This window comes from Nasonia vitripennis (assembly GCF_009193385.2).
Source record: "Nasonia vitripennis strain AsymCx chromosome 1 unlocalized genomic scaffold, Nvit_psr_1.1 chr1_random0011, whole genome shotgun sequence".
Lineage (NCBI taxonomy): Eukaryota > Metazoa > Arthropoda > Insecta > Hymenoptera > Pteromalidae > Nasonia > Nasonia vitripennis.
Genome location: NW_022279599.1, coordinates 400,187 through 416,484, shown reverse-complemented (window position 1 = coordinate 416,484; position 16,298 = coordinate 400,187). Strand labels below are relative to the sequence as shown.

At 35.1% G+C, this 16,298-nt stretch overlaps 1 protein-coding gene across 3 annotated transcripts in view; it reads left to right on the top strand.

The window, feature by feature from the left end:
- LOC103317046 (mitochondrial proton/calcium exchanger protein) overlaps positions 1-16,298 on the top strand; it is a 164,248-nt gene that overhangs the window by 85,084 nt on the left and 62,866 nt on the right. For all 3 annotated transcript variants that reach the window (XM_031921450.2, XM_031921452.2, XM_031921451.2), the window contains exon 5: positions 6,090-6,593. In XM_031921450.2, coding sequence (XP_031777310.1) covers positions 6,090-6,593 — 504 coding nt within the window. The remainder of the gene's footprint in view (positions 1-6,089; positions 6,594-16,298) is intronic.

Sequence of the window (16,298 nt, the reverse complement as noted above, 5' to 3'; positions counted from 1 at the left end):
TGCGCGCTCGAGCCACGGCTGTCATGTACTTCCATAACCCCGAAATCGAACCTAACATACGCATGTTCAATTAACTAATTTTGCTTCATAAAGTGTATAATTTATCGATGTACCGTTTATTTATGGATAATATAACGTGGTAAATGCGTTATTTGTTGCATAAGTAAAATTCAACTGGTTATTTGCAATTTCAAAATATCAATAACCACCGGCCAGCCAAGTTAATTTTTGGCTACCTTGTCAGCGACCCTTTACATGCCACAGTGGTGCCACTGTGGTAGCCATGCTCAGACCCTAGGTGGCAGTAGTGCGACCACTGCTGGCCCATGGTAGCGCCACCTCCTATTTCCAGTCGAGAAATAGAACCTCAAATTTCGACACAAGTCGTTTGAAATGAGACTCATGAGTCATTTTGTCATGAGAGTACTGCGGTCCACAAGTGAGCATGTGCTTTACCGAGAAGGGGCACCAGGGGTTCGATTGAAGTAAACAATGTATCCCAAATATATAAAAAATTAATGAACCATTGTCTACTTTTAGTGTTGCACAAGCCTATTTTCTGCGAGTATTCTTTTGTTTTGCAAGATATTGTTAGGTTCAATCGGACCCCTGAGCACGAAACCTGTCGCGTCGCACTGGCCCATAAGCAGGCAATTCTGGTAAGCCTATCTTTTTTCAGTGTAGAATAAATGCGAGAGAGTAGGTGAGATAAAGTAAATGAGGGGGGAAATTGAGGGGGAGAATTCTTGAACAAGCGGCGGCGGCGAAACTTTTATGATAATATACAGAGATAATTGATATTTATTCCCAAATACGTATTTACTTCACCCAAATCTTTCATAGCAAATTTCTTTCAGTTTTGACTTCATCAAGTCTTTTCTTATTTTTTTCACATATTAATAAATCATCAACAAACAATAATAGATAATATGTTCATTAATTATACTCTTCGTATATACAATATGTAGATTTTTAGTGTTAAGTTACAACATATCTTATTCGATTTTTAGCATACGGCTTTCTTCAGTTTATTTATATTTTTGTTTCACTCTTTCTGTTACTTAGTATTCTTTTTTTCTTCTCTGGACTCTCTCATCCTCCTTGTCTCTACCCTTCTCCCTAATCATCTTATTTATCCTTTCTTCCTTTTCTATTGATTCGTACTCATCTCCTCCCACTCTGACTCTTATGTTACCTTTTCTGTCTGCTTCCCCGTTTCTCTTTGCCTCTTCCACCCTTCTCTCTCTCTCTCCCTCTCTCCCTCTCTCTCGCTCTCTCTCTCTCTCTCTCTCTCTCTATCTCTCTATCGCCTCCTTTTTTGCCCATCTCTCATCTCTGTTCATCCATTGTTCAATTCTCATCTCTCCTTCTGTATTTATTTTTTCCCTTTTTCCCACATCTCCTCCATCTCTTCCTTCCTTGAAAAGATTATTTTCTTCGTGTCATCGTTCTGTGTCTTCTTCACTTTTCGGTTGGTTTCTTCTAGAAATTTTTGAAGCCACCCATGTAGCTCCTTCTTTTTGTCCTGTTTGGCTCCTCTGTACATGATCCTCTCTTCCACACTTTGCTCCTTCCTTTGTCGTCCCTTTTGCTTTTACTTGCGCTGGTCAGTCTAACCTCACTTTTTATTTTCTGCGTGACCTCATCTTTCCCCTTTCTCTCCTCTTCCCGTCTTGCCTTTCCCTTCACTTTCCATACTCTATCACGCTTTGCACTAGCGCCTTGAATAGCTTCATCCTGATGTTCCAGTTCTCCTTACATATTGTATCCCCTAATCCTCATACTGTGCTTATTAGTGTTGTTACCTGTTCACTGTCCGTTTCTTCCATTCCTCTAGTAGACCTTCTTCGCCCCATACCTTTTCTAAAATTTTCGTTAGTTCAACCAGCATCAGATCTTCATTTTGTTTCTATGCCTCGTTCTGGATCTCCCCCTGGTGCCTTACTCTCCTTCATCCTTCTTATTATCTCTCTTATCTCGTCAGATTTTATCCCTCCTTCCTCATTTTCTTCGATATTGTCTTGCAAGTTTCTATATTTTGCATTGACAGCACAAATACATAGTTATCACTTATAAAATTAAAATCACATAAATAAGGACTGCTACTTGTGTAATATGAAAATCTATTATTGCGAGTATGTTTGAATTTAAGCAAAATATAGTATTTATCATCATAGAGAAATTTCTCAATATTTTAGTTATTTAATTAAGGTATATTGTGGTACAGAGCAGGATAGTTGGATGAGGTAAATTCAATAAACACTATTCTTTTTATGTTTAATAATATATAAGGGGCACGAAGCCTTTATTCACTTTATTTATTGGAATTATGTCGTATGATTGATGCAGATCAGTGCACGAGGTTACCAAGTCGTAGAAAGAACAATGTACACGCGCACTTGTGACAAGAAAATAATAATTGACTAAAATATTTACGCAGAGCGAGAAAATAATGCGAGTAAGGGAAACAATGTCAAAGTCGTGGAGATGCGCACTACGCGCGCCGTGGCTCCTAAAGGTTATCCGACATTCCTAGTTGCTGAGGTAGACAAAATATTGTTATGTTCTTACGCTTAAATGATATGTTGGTTATGTAGTGATAGAATAAGTTACATTACAAATGACATTATTATATAAGCAGTTTGTTGAGCCTTGCCTGCGACACAAGCGTGTGCCTGGTTTTCAACAGGTCTTACAGATTGAACAAACTGTTAGTAATAATTAAAGAAAAAAACGCGAATGTTGTGAAAGAATATTGAACCGAGCTTTTAGAATGACTTGAAAGAAAAATACACGTAACACACACGCGCTGATAGCAATAAATGCGATGATCTTGTGCGTAGTAGTTGTTATGCGCATGAGAGTGTTAGAGCGAGGTGATTAATAATATTGAACTGTTGTGCGTCCTAGGACAACCGGGTGGGGTCTGACGTAGTCAGCCCAGTTGGACGGTATGTAGTGGTATTTTTACGTCCCATCGGAGGCGAGTTAAGTGTTATTTTTGTGCTGAGTTTTTCCGAAGTAGGAAAGCCTCCGCGGATCAGTCTGCAAGGAAGATACCTGGGTGCACTGGATTAGTAAAAATTAAAATGGTGAATAAAATATACTCTATTGCTGTGTACCTCCCACTAAATTTGTCGCACCAACAGTAATGCTAGCCTCCTCCTGGACAGCGTGGAGTACGTGGCGTCTACCGACTTCTGAATACATGAGTGTGTACAGTTTGAAGAGAGAATGTGTACTGTCTACCGCAGCTCGAGGTGCAAGCATGCCAGGCGAGACGCGTTCGAGAAGATAAACTCAGTAACACGTTTGCATGTATGAGTTTAATTGCGCACTGACGCTTCCGAAGAAACACGAGCGGCATGAGTCGCTATGAGCCAGAAAGAAAGAGAGGGAGAGAGAGAGAGGGGGGGGATCAGACGATGGTTAGTCAGGGCTGTTGGTGAACTGACCATGTTGAGTGCGCGCTCAAGCGACCATTTCCAGGCAGAAGGGAAGTAGGACTCGCTCAAGAACAGGTTCAAGATTTGACTAAGTGGTGAGAACCGGCAGTGCTTTTAAATAACGACCTGTGGGGTGCCGTCAGAACTGAACAAATTTCACACTTCTTCGGGTCTTCATGCTGTATTGGCTGTTTACAGCTGCCACATGATTAAAATAGCACTTTCACGTACTTTTCGCTGTTTACACTCATTTTCGTCAATAACTAACTGGCAGTTGGTAAAGTAGAGAGTTGTAGAAGGATGATAAGTTATCGACAGAGTGAAAAAGTAGTTGTTATGACTCTTACGGCTAGATGGAGTGATAGTGAAGAGAACGCAAAAGTACTGACCTCCGAGTGTGTGAGAGAGAGAAATATGAAAGAAAGAAATTTTAAGGTTTTCCTCCTTCTTTGTGATAAATAGTCTGTAGGTATTGGCTGCAGCTGCTGGTCTGTAGAAGGATTTGTTAGCATTTTCTACAGCTTGGCTTGTTGTTGCAGGTTTTCGCTGCATACCCCGATGTACCGCATTTATAGCAACATGGACTTCGGTCTTGCGTGCTTGTACATATTTTATCTATACGTCTAAAGCTTAAGCATTTATAGCATCTGAGTGGTAGTCTTACTCGTATCTTTTCTTTTATTCTGCAGTTTACCCAACCCACCTTGATCTTTCCTCATAAGATTGCTGGTTGGGCCATCTTGGCTGGCAGCTGGATGACAGCAGTCTGCGTATCTCCGTAGGTTTTTCGCACTGTCTTTATCGCAGTCTTGCCCACCAGTTTGCTACTTTCGGTGAACTCTCTTTGCAGGACATCTATTATATCCTGCCCAGTGGTGAGCATATCAATGTCCTTTATTATAAAGACCAACTCATGATGAAGTGCCTTTATAGAGTGGCCATATTCTCGAGTACCTCTCTGACTGCATCTTGAAGCTCAATTGTATTTCCTTCTTTAGAGCGCCGAAGTTCCAGTAGTAGGTCCCTGCCACTGTCTTGTGTATTCTAGTCACTATTCTCAAGTGCCTCCAGTTTGGGGTCTGCTTTCATCTTTCTAAGAATGTCAGCATATATGTTTTCACTCATTTATTTTCTAGACGTTTGGACACCCTCATAATCGTCGCTACGTCGTTTTTAACGGACTTGGAGATGTTCGTCGCAACTGACACTACCGCGTCCACCAAGTCTAGTTTTTCTTGTATCTATTCCCGTCTTCTTACTCTTCATCTGTGCCGTCCGGATTTTATTCCAGGCTTCGAGTATTTCCTTCCTTGCGCTTGAAGTAGCTGCATCCATGGCGCCAGAGCTTGTGTTTTCCAGACTGATGTAGTTGTCTGTTTTCTGGATGGGGGCCCAGTTTCATTTACAGTTTTAGGGGTATCCGAAGTCTCCAAGTTTATTCTCGTATGTGTACGTATCATCTTGTTTCTTTGCTCGTTCCACCTTATTTTTACTCGTCTTTCTCTCTAAATCCTAGCCTCGCAGGCATGTGTTCTGACCTTGTGCTACAGCTCAAGTCTTCCTCAAAAAGTATCCAGGGGAGGGTAGTGAGGCCTCTCTTATCTCTATGGCAGGGCCCTGTCTGGGCGCAGCCAGGTACCGCTATAGCCACCAGGATTTTCGCCGGTTGAGAGGACTGCCAGAGCAGGTAGGCTAAACCGCCCCGGGCCCTTGTACTTACCGGCAGCCTAGGAGTGTCAAAACCCAGTTTATCGTACATCCTCTTCCCTCAGCAGTCAAAGTTAAATTGCACTGCGGCAATCGGCGAGCGTCTGTTCAGTCTTGCTCTAAATATCCAGCCTTGTTTTATGTGGTGGATTTCGATGAGTCTTCGTTAAGCTTTCGGGCCGCGGAAGATATTTTAGCACTACTTACAGTCTCCTCCTCGCACGCGCGTGTGTGTTTGTGTGTACATATATCTTCCTATATTATATAGTAATTTTGGCTGTACTCTCCATACAGCACCCCCCCCCCCCCACACACACACAAAATAACTTAAAAATCGTTTTTATGTATTATTTGTATGTTATTTTAGAATATTTGGATGCCCCCCACAGCCTCCGCAGCCTTTTCCCGGACCCCCTCCCCCCCCCCACACACATACACACACACATACCGCCACACTGAATATGTATGTGAACGAAAATAAAACTATCTATCTTTATACTGCAAAGAATTTGGATTATCGTTGGTCGTTTCTTTGGTATACACCAAACAGTGCAATTTTTTTAACCCTTACAACTCGAGAACTAAAAAGTTGAACTTCTCGAAAAAATGTTGAACAATTGTGAAGAAGACGATAAGAACTACTTTCGGTAAATATCGAGATATTCCATTTATTCTTTTATGAGAAAATTAAATTACTAAATAAAAACGTTTTGACAGACCGTAATTAAATAGTTGCTCTAGGTTTAATGGACCATCTTGTATATTAAAATTATTTTTATTGATAATCTTGAAAATTTTCCTCTGTAAACTTTGCAATAAATCACGGCTATTTCTATAGGCACCACCCAAAGCTACCATTGTATTTTGAATTTTATCATCATTTCTTCTTTTAAATCGCTTCTCATTTAGATGTTTTATATTTTGATTTTCTTACAGCTTATCGAGAAGGAAGGTATTGATACTTTAACTCGAACAGAATTGCAACAAGCTTGTAGAGCTCGAGGCATGCGAGCCTACGGTATGTCAGAATTAAAATTAAGAGAACAGCTTTCCCAATGGCTTGATCTTAGTTTAACAAAGAAAGTGCCTCCAACATTATTACTTTTATCTAGAGCTTTAATGGTTCCAGACACTGTTTCTATGCCCGATAAGTTAAAGGCTACTATTTCAGCTCTTCCGGATTCTGTTGTTACAAGAACAAAAGGAGCCATAGGGGAAAAGGAAGGAAAGATAGACCATAAGACTAACATTGAGATCATCAAAATAGAAGAAAAGATAATTGAAGAAGAACGACAAGAACAGAAAAATATTAGACAGCAAGAACTTACTAATGTTCACCAGAAACCCCAACCACTTTTACTAAAGACTTTTTCAAATGATGATGAAATAACGAAAACTGATGTCAAGGTACTGGAACAAGCTTTAGATTCAATTGGCAAGGTAAGTTTACATTTTCTAGCTGGTCTCTCATGGTTGTTAACTCTACTTTTTCAACTACATGTATAAGTAAGGTAAAGAAGTACTCTTTATTTCCGCAAATGCGAGAATAAAATTTTTGATAATTTAAAAAATTTTTGATTTTAAAAGCTGAAAATCTTGAAAAATTTATAATTTTTTAAAATAAAGTTTGTATTACCAATAGATGTGTAGGTCCCACTTTTTAAGACAACAAAGTGTCTACACCGTTAAGTCGTAAATGAAGTTCTATATGCATCGCGGGGAAAAATGACCTGTTTTTCCCCTAGGGTATAAATGATCATTTTTCCCCGCTAGAGTTCGAACTTTTCTACACACGCTTGGAATGAACATTTTTCTATGATACTTTCTGGCGTAAAAAGAGGTCCATTTCATGTCTGAGTTGTGAAAAATGCAAAACATACTTCCTACGTATCATTTTAAAAGTTATTAGTCTTCCCGAGTCAGGTGGTGTTTGAAAAAAATTAACAAAGTTAGCAGTACATCAGTCGAAAATCTGCTTTACCGCCAAACGGCGGGGAGAATAGGTCAGGTGTGTCTCTCTCGGCTATTCGATTCGGAATTGGCACGAGCCCGAATTTTGCCGGGCTTATATACATACGCTAGGTATCGATAGAGAATCCAGCGGTTTGTTGACACTTTTTCCATTACTGACGTCAGAGCTATGACTTATATTTGTTGTCGTGTAAGCTAATATATCAGGTGTGTGTAAACTGTGTTTAAATGCTATGTATCCTCTTTCTTATTTATCTCGTTGTTTTGTAAATGTATGTGTAGCATTTCAGAAAAAGTCTTTATTTAAATTAGTTTCTCTGTCTTTTATTTAAAAATTGTCAACATTGAAAGTATGATTTAAATTGCTTGTCTGATTAGAAACTACATTATTATTGAATTTTTTATGTTCGTTGACACGGACACATACATTCCTTTTTGTTTGGCCCACGTAGGTTGCATAATATTCATTGCATTCAAGTTTGTAGACCACATTGTTTTCAAGATTTTTTTCTTTATTGTCTTTACTTTTTATGATAATGTTTTGCACTGCTCTTAAAAACCGTTTATACATATATATGGTAGGCTATCAATATTCCATTTATATTTGTTGATTGTTTTGGAAGTGTATTTGATTTTATTGTACACAATCTTTTTCGCACATATTTGTTTACAAAATCAGCCGAATAATTGTTTAGGTGTTGTAATTTTTTTATTAAGGTAGTTCACCGACTGCCGTGGTGCTCAATTAAGGTTTTTATTAGAAAATTCCTTTTTAAGATATTATACAGTGTTATCTAATGTCAAAACCTTACACTTCATAGTATTAAACATTAGAGTGGTGATATAAATTATTTAGAGTATAAAATACACTTAAAACTTTTAAGATAGATGGATACTGCGCACCTATATAGATATACTGATAGTATGGGATGAAAACTTTAAATTGTTGTATCTTCAAAAAAAGCCTCGTTTGCCCTATCCAACTTTTCCTCCATGATTTGTACTGCTATTTTACACCATAAGCTAGTTTTTTAAAAATATTCTAAGAAAACTTGCTTCGCAATTCAACTAAACGTCCTCAAAATTCGGACTCGGTATAGGCTTCCCATGTTAAAATACAAAATTTCAAGTTTCAATATCTCTAAAAATATTGTCGCTTAGGGGGTAAAATATACCACGTTGTAGAGGACACTTAATTGAACATGTAAACAAAGTTTGAGCGATATCCTAAGAAAATAAATATTCCGGTGAACTACCTTAAGCAGAGGTTTTTGTTATAAAAATGTTGCTTCCTTCCTAAGGAAGCTTTGTGATAGTGATTTTTGGAGTTAGTATAAAAACAAGTGTGTTTTGAAGTATTTTAAATCGAAAAATAGTGTTTTTGGAAAATGTCCCTATGGATGTGTGTGTGTGCGCGCGCGTGTGTGTGTGTGTGTATGCGCGCGTGTAAATACGCCTCCCTATTGAAAATATTTTGCAAGATCTGAGATGAGATCTTATGAACGATCTTACATAAGATCTAGTATAAGACCTTGCCCAAGATAGTAAACAAGATCTTATCATCGATTTTTAACCACGAACCTATGAAAGATCTTACATAAGATCTCATACGAAATCTTAAGTTCATAATAAGAAAAAATATCTTTATGAAATATTTAATTACGATCTTACGCAAGACCGTGTACAAGATCTTATGTTGCATTTTTACGAGCTTTTACATAAGATCTTATATAAGTTCTTATGTAAAAACTTAAGGGGACACACCACCTTTGAAATTAAAATCAAAATTTTTCATTAAAAATTTATAAATACTAGACGTGGCGCAGTGCGCTGCGCGCGCTGTAGTAGACTATAATTTCATTAACTTATTAAATGGAATATAAATACTTGATTGATATTTTTAATATTTGTTTTCAATCACGGAAATATATCAAACTTTACAATATATGATTCATTTCGCGCTCATATAAATTTCAAAATTGCCACGGTTTCATCGACAACTTCCTTTTAAAATTTTAAGGTTATGTCTCGAGAATAGAATGTCTCTAGAATATTATAAATACACAAATTATAATTTGATATGTATTATATTACATTTTCAATATTAGAATCAATTTTAGAAATCAATAACAAATCAAAAAATTCTAACGATACTTTTGACGCATGCGCACTACATGAGCATTCTTGGCTTCACTTCATCCGGTCATGACTTTTTTATATAGGGACTGAATGAGGGGATTTGGTTTAAATTTCATAGAAAAAAAGTTACATGATAGTTATATTAAAATTAATCAAAAATTGATAAAAAAAATCAGTAATATGCTTATAAAACTTTTTCTATGAAATTTAAACCAAATCCCCTCATTCATACCATAACTAATGTACTTTTAAACAATATCCTAGAGTTTGAGCTCATTTCGGCCATTCGTTCCTCTGGAATCTTACGGTAAGTGAATTATGGACTCCCTACTATACGTAGGTATTATAGAGGTATATAGAAGGTCTAAACCCATCAAAATAAAGGTAATTATGTCTAAGAATAGTAATAAAAATTTGGTTCATTTATATAAGTATTTATAAATTTTTAATGAAAAATTTTGATTTTAATTTCAAAGATGGTGTGCCCCCTTAAGTAAATTTTCAAAAAAAAATTGTTTTTTAAGTGAATCATAAGGTTTAAGGAAGATCTTGCATAAAATCTTAAGTAAATTATCAATAAAAAGGTTTTTCTATTGGTGTTACATAAGATCTTATATCAGAAGTTACATATGATCTCATGTAACACTTACAGGAAAACTATTTTTTTGACAATTTACTCAAGATCTTATGCGAAATCTTATATAAAATCTCATGTAAGAACTTATGATTCACTTTAAAAAAAATTGTTACGTTGATAATTTATTTAAGATCTTATGTAAAAACTTCTAAAAGATCTTACTTAATATCTTATGTACAATCTTGCATAAGATCTTAAATAAATATTTGATAAAAATAAGTTTTTCACTATGAATGTAAGTTCTTATATGAGATCTTATGTAAGACCTTACGTAGGTTCGTTCGGTTAAAAATCAATGAAAAGATCTCGTGTAAGATCTTGTACAAGATCTTGTACCAGATCTTACATAAGACTGTTTGTAGGATCTTATCTTAGATCTTGCGGAAAATTTTTAATAGGGCTGTATCTTAGCTTCTACTAAGTAGATTTAATCGACCAAGTCTCATTTTCTTTTTTTTACTGTAACACGGTGGGAAAAATGCCCGTTTTTACATTTTTTTATAGCGATTTTTTAGGTTTGAGAGTTCAGCTTTATCTGATAAAGCTGATTAGTTATAAAAATTAATTGAAGTAATTGCTCGATATGTACCTTTTAGAGAAAAAATTACCTATCTTGTTACCGCGGAAAATTTATATTATCGTTCGTTCGATAGAGAGAGAGAGAGAGGGGGGGGCGAGAGAGAGAGGGAGAGAGAGAGAGAGAGAGAAAATAATACCACCTTTACGTGATTTTAAGTGATTTCATTAATTTGATCTAATAGACACATAGATCAAATACTGAAAATATATGCTTTTCTGTGTTACACGTTAACTGAACATTTTCCCCACTCGCCCGCTTATGTGCAGCACGTGTTAATTTTATTTATCAAAAGAAAAAGCACAAAAACTGTGTGTAATTAAGTATAGAATAAAAACAATATTAATATTAAAGTAATACATAATTTTGAAGGAAACGACGTGACAAAGAATTTGATAAAGGCAGTAGTTTTTTGTTAGAAAGTTTTGCACTACTGAAAAAAATCGCGCGAGCAATCGCGCGATTATTCACGTGATTTAACGCGTAAATAATTGCGTTAATTTATCGAACTTTTTTCGACGCGATTAGTTGCACAATTAATCGCGTAACTAATCGTGCGATTCATCTAAAATAGATTTTTTAGTAAAATAAAATTGTTTTAAATGCAAAATTTTTAAGCAGGATGGCCAATTTAGGTGTTAAAATCCGGATGGTGACACCTATACTGGCGATCCCGCTAACTAATTTTGCATTTTAAACAAATTTCTTTCATTTAAAAATTTGTTTTACATCAATCGCGCGATTCGTCCCGCGTGATTAATCATACGATGAATCGCATGACGAATCGCGCGATCCATCCAAAACAAATTTTCAATTGAAATAAATTTGTTAAAAATGTAAAATTAGTTAGCGGGGTGGCCAGTATAGGTGTTACCATCCGGATGGTGACAAAATTATATTCGTTTGTATAAAATATGTCAATATAATATTTTATTATTTTAATATAGTTTGTAATGTGATGTGAAGATAAAATACTTTTTTCAATGTGTACTATTAACAAATACTTAAATTAATTTTTATAATGGTTCAGTCAATCTGTATATAATTTTGCTTGATTATTATTATGAATAACAATTAAAATCTATATAACAGATGATTAAAGTGTAGAAAAAGCAACAGAGAAATATATATATATATATATATATATATATATATATATATATATATATATATGTATATATATGTGTGTGTGTGTATATATATATTGGTGGCCGCCCCCGGAACTGACCGGTTGCAAAAATGTGTAGCTTATATGGGAAAATGACAAAAAATATTTCTTATGAAATCCCTAGGTGTTTAAAATGCTTGTAAATTTTTGTTACATCAAGGGCACTGATATTTATCTTTCAAAAAAGTTTGCGCCTGTTTAAAGCAATACCAATTTCTCACTAAATTTTGTTGTATAACTCTTCATATAAGCCAATATATTTTAGCAAACCAACAGTTCTCAGTTTTGCCGCCAAAAGTGGCGCTGATAGTAAATTGTACACAGAGAGAATCAGGGATGCATTTTTAACTAAAACTATCCAGATACTTTTTTTGTGAAATATTTTGAATTTTTCAATAAAAATCCTTTTAAATCCCTATATATATGTTAAGGCTACCTTATTTGCATTTTAAACCTTAAAATATAAAAATCTGAATGTTTGATCCGGACTCCGACAACCTCAATACAGTAAAAATATACCTTTTTATAGTAAAAAAAAGTAGCTGTACAGTTTTAGAATAGGCCTGACCTTGTACTAGAAGTTATGTAGAAAACAAACATGATATAATGGCTAATAAGTGGTTTTACATTCAAATTTGACACTTATAACCTAGTAAATTTTATGTCTACCGATACAAACACATGTTGGTACCCGGGCTTAAAATTTACCTTAAACATGCTCCCTCAGACCTAATGAGGCCTTTTAATAAAGATTTTCATTTCTGAAAAATATTAATTAAATATTATTATCCATACGTTGTATACGTAGCTGATGAATTTAATTAATATTTATCACACTGTACTTGTTGCTAACAACATTTAATTAATATTTTTTAGAAATGCCTTTCATTAGGTCCGAGGGGGCATGTTTAAGGTACATTTTATGCCCGGGTAGAGTAAGGAAGACGGTCTGGATCTTTCACAAAGCCGTGGCAAGTGACTAAGAACACTTATTTATATAGTAAAATGTTATAAATTTTGCGATGGGGTGACCGTCGAGGTAGAAATCTCTCTCTCTCTTTCTCTTCCATGCTACTCTCTGCCGGGTCTGTACCAGTTTATGAGTTGGTACTAATAGCATTGTGAATCTGTTTTGTAGAAAGGAGAGAGAGAGAAATAGCAGTCGGATGATAGCCTCACTACTACAAGAAGCCAGCGTAGCGCCGAACCAGCGTGAGCGAAGAAGAGAGCAAACCGCTGGGAGGGGGAAAACCGCGTCGTGCGGACCCGCTCGCAGTTCACCGATAATAAGGCGGTAGAGCAGTAAAAGTAGGGTGTAATGGATGTTGTTTGATAACGCAAAAATTTTTATGCAGAAAGTTGTCGAATATTGTGTACAACAATAGTCTATGTTTGCCTACTCCAAAAAGTGCTTGCTAAATGCTTAAAAACAACAAATGTACCGAAATATCGAAAAATGACCCATTTTTCGATACATTTGTGTCTAAAACTTTGAAACAAAGCCTAAAATCAAAAAAATTTACTCTTTCTTTTTTGTTTATTTGACGATTTCCTATAAGGTTATGAGAATCGCGAATCGAAAAACTTTAATTTCCATGGATAATATGCAAAAATTAGTAAAAAATCATACGTCAACTTTGAGAAATTTTTTCGGTAAGTAAAAATTGATCAATATTTTTCAAATTTTCAGAAAAGATAGTTAAACATATGACAATTACGCACAAAAATTTTTGTAACGATCGACCGCGTAGTTTTTCACTGCCATAATTATTAATTAACAAATTATAAAAAAGTTGATCGCGCGTACCTTGTTTAAACAACAGTGTAAAAGGAGCACGCAATTTTTAACAGTTACTTAGTGTCATAACAAACAATGAGCAATTATAAAAAATATCCATTTTACGTTTTAATAACTTTTTACAATTTTTTAAAATTTTGTCAAATTTTTTCCATTATAAATAATTTGTCGTTTACAGCATCGGTTCGATGTAATTTAAAAATTGTTTCCCATCTGAATACTGCTTTGTAAGCACTTTCATTTTAGCCCAAAACGACGAAATTTGACCGTGTAGATCCGGAGATAGAGGCCCACAAAGTTAATAATAATTTATGGCTTACTTAAACGTTAAATCGAAATTTAAAAAATACTCTCTTATAGCTGGTTGCAAATACTTTCTATATTCGTCTTGTGCATTTTCGACAGATGAAAGCCTAATAAAAGAAAAATCGATGAAAATACCGTAATCAGAGGAGTTCGTCGGCCGAGCGGCGTGGGAGCAGGAGTGGGGATGGCGGAGAGCAGCTGTGCTGTCGCGCGGCCCGGGTGTTTCAAAATGCGAATGCGCGGTAAAACATGAGTTATCTCGGCAACGGTAGCACTTATCGAGACGATTTTTTTTTTAATTCGATGTAGCGAAATGAGAGGAATCAGAATATGCCATCAAAAAACAATATTACAAAGAAATTTTGCACGAATTTCAAGATCAAAAAAGTATGCTATTTTCATTTGCATTAAAAAAACAGTTGTATGATTGAAAAATTATTTTGTTGCTTAATGTTCATCAAATCATGCAACTATTTAAACGTTTCATTAATAAAAATTTCAAAAAAAAATTTTTACGCTTCTTAATACTCTAATAACCTATTTATGTAGAATAACTAATTAAATTTACTAATAAGGGAATATGTGTTATAACATTAAATAAACAAGGTAAACATATCGAATAATTAATATAAATTTATTTTATTACAATAGATAAAAATTATACACATAATAATACATCTTTTGTGGTTACAAATCTAGTCTCGCTTTTTTTGGATTTGAAGGATTTGTGCAACTGTCATCCGTACCATAGTCATCTTCATCATCATCAACATCAATTTCATTATCGCTTACACAATCCATTTGCAGTTCATAATTTTTAACATTGTCTAAAACTTCATCAATAGGGTCGAGTTCATTGATTTCACCAATGTTGTCATCAACTGATACTTTGAATGTTTGATAATTTTTACACGTTTGTCCACGACAGTTTTTACAAAAATCGGAACATCGTAGACCATGCTTTACGCATCCACATGACTTTTTACACTCTCCAGTACATTTACAACTAATATTTTTTAAAATATCATCTGGCACTAGAGGGCTTTCAACATATACAGGCACGAGTGTATTGTCGTGAATTTTCCAACCCCAGTCTAATGGATTTAATGCATTTCCAAGCCACATTTGTACTTGATAATAAACCCTGTACGAATGAAGATTGGTTGCTGATTCTGTTGGTGGTAATGTTGCTAAATTAAAGGTTTTTTGTTTCGAGCATTTTTTAAAAGTGCTATACCTTAGATCACTTATAGTTGTTTCAGTTATTTGCTTGCCACTATAAATCGCTTGCATAATTTTTTGTCCGATATTAGCAATATTTTCTTTCGTAGCAACTCTTGAATTGAAAACTTCAACCATTTCTCTCAAATCAGAATATTTTTCAAGAATCTTGACTATTTTTCCTTTGCCTTGCTTATACATAGCTGATGTTGTATCCGATCCGGAAAAGGCGTGCAGAAATGCTATTACATTAGTTAAATTTTTATTTACAAAAGAGTTGCGAGAGAATACTTTTTCGACAATTTTGTCCTTTGCAGGTTTTAAAAAATATACATTGTTATTGATAGATGCTGATTGGATAAAAATTACTAAAACATCAATGTCCTCAGCAACAATGATAGCCGGTTTTTCATGTTCGCTGACTTCCCGTGCAGTTTGGACAATTAAGTAATCAGCATCTTCCGGAGCTTGTTTCGTTAAAAATCCAGAATTTTCCAATTTTAATCTCAAGAATGTTATAAATCTTGCTTTATTCTTATAATTTGATAAGAATTTTTCTTGAGAAACTGTCGCTGTCATTGATGCATCAAAAATAATTTCTCGACATTGTTGTCGTGTTTGCCGCCGTTGGCGCTCTGCATTTTTCGTACTGAAGGTTTTATCATCCGGATATCCATCAAATACGACAATACTGTGTGGAGCATAGTATTTTTTTACATAGTTTACGTAGCGATCTAAAATATCATTGAAGTTGTCTTTCTGGTGCCAAACAACTCTAAGCATCAAGAATCCACCATCGATGACATGCAGACAATTTTCCATGTTTATTTTTTCAACGTACGGTTCAAAAAAGTCGTAAAACTTTGATTTCTGGGTTTTGCGCATGCTTGAGTGCAGTTTTCAAATAGACAGCATCCCTAATTGGCTAGTCGGGTCCAATGTAACCAATGAGCGTGTTCGATATTAGAGTCCCAAGCACCTATATGTAGGCGTGGCCTAAGTTATGAATACCAAGGAGGGGACTGCGATCTACCTGGATCAAAGTAACCCAATGCTTTTACTTGTTCCTACGCAGTATGTATACCTGGGATGAAGTATTATTATTGCAAAATGTTTATTGTACTGTAATAATGTCATTTTATGGAAAAAAGCGCTACCATATTTATACAATTTATTATAAAAAAGGACGGTTAGTTATGATAAACAAAGACCATTTAAGAAAGAAAATATACTTTTTATCAATATTTATTAATGAAACGTTTAAATAGTTGCATGATTTGATGAACATTAAGCAACAAAATAATTTTTCAATCATACAACTGTTTTTT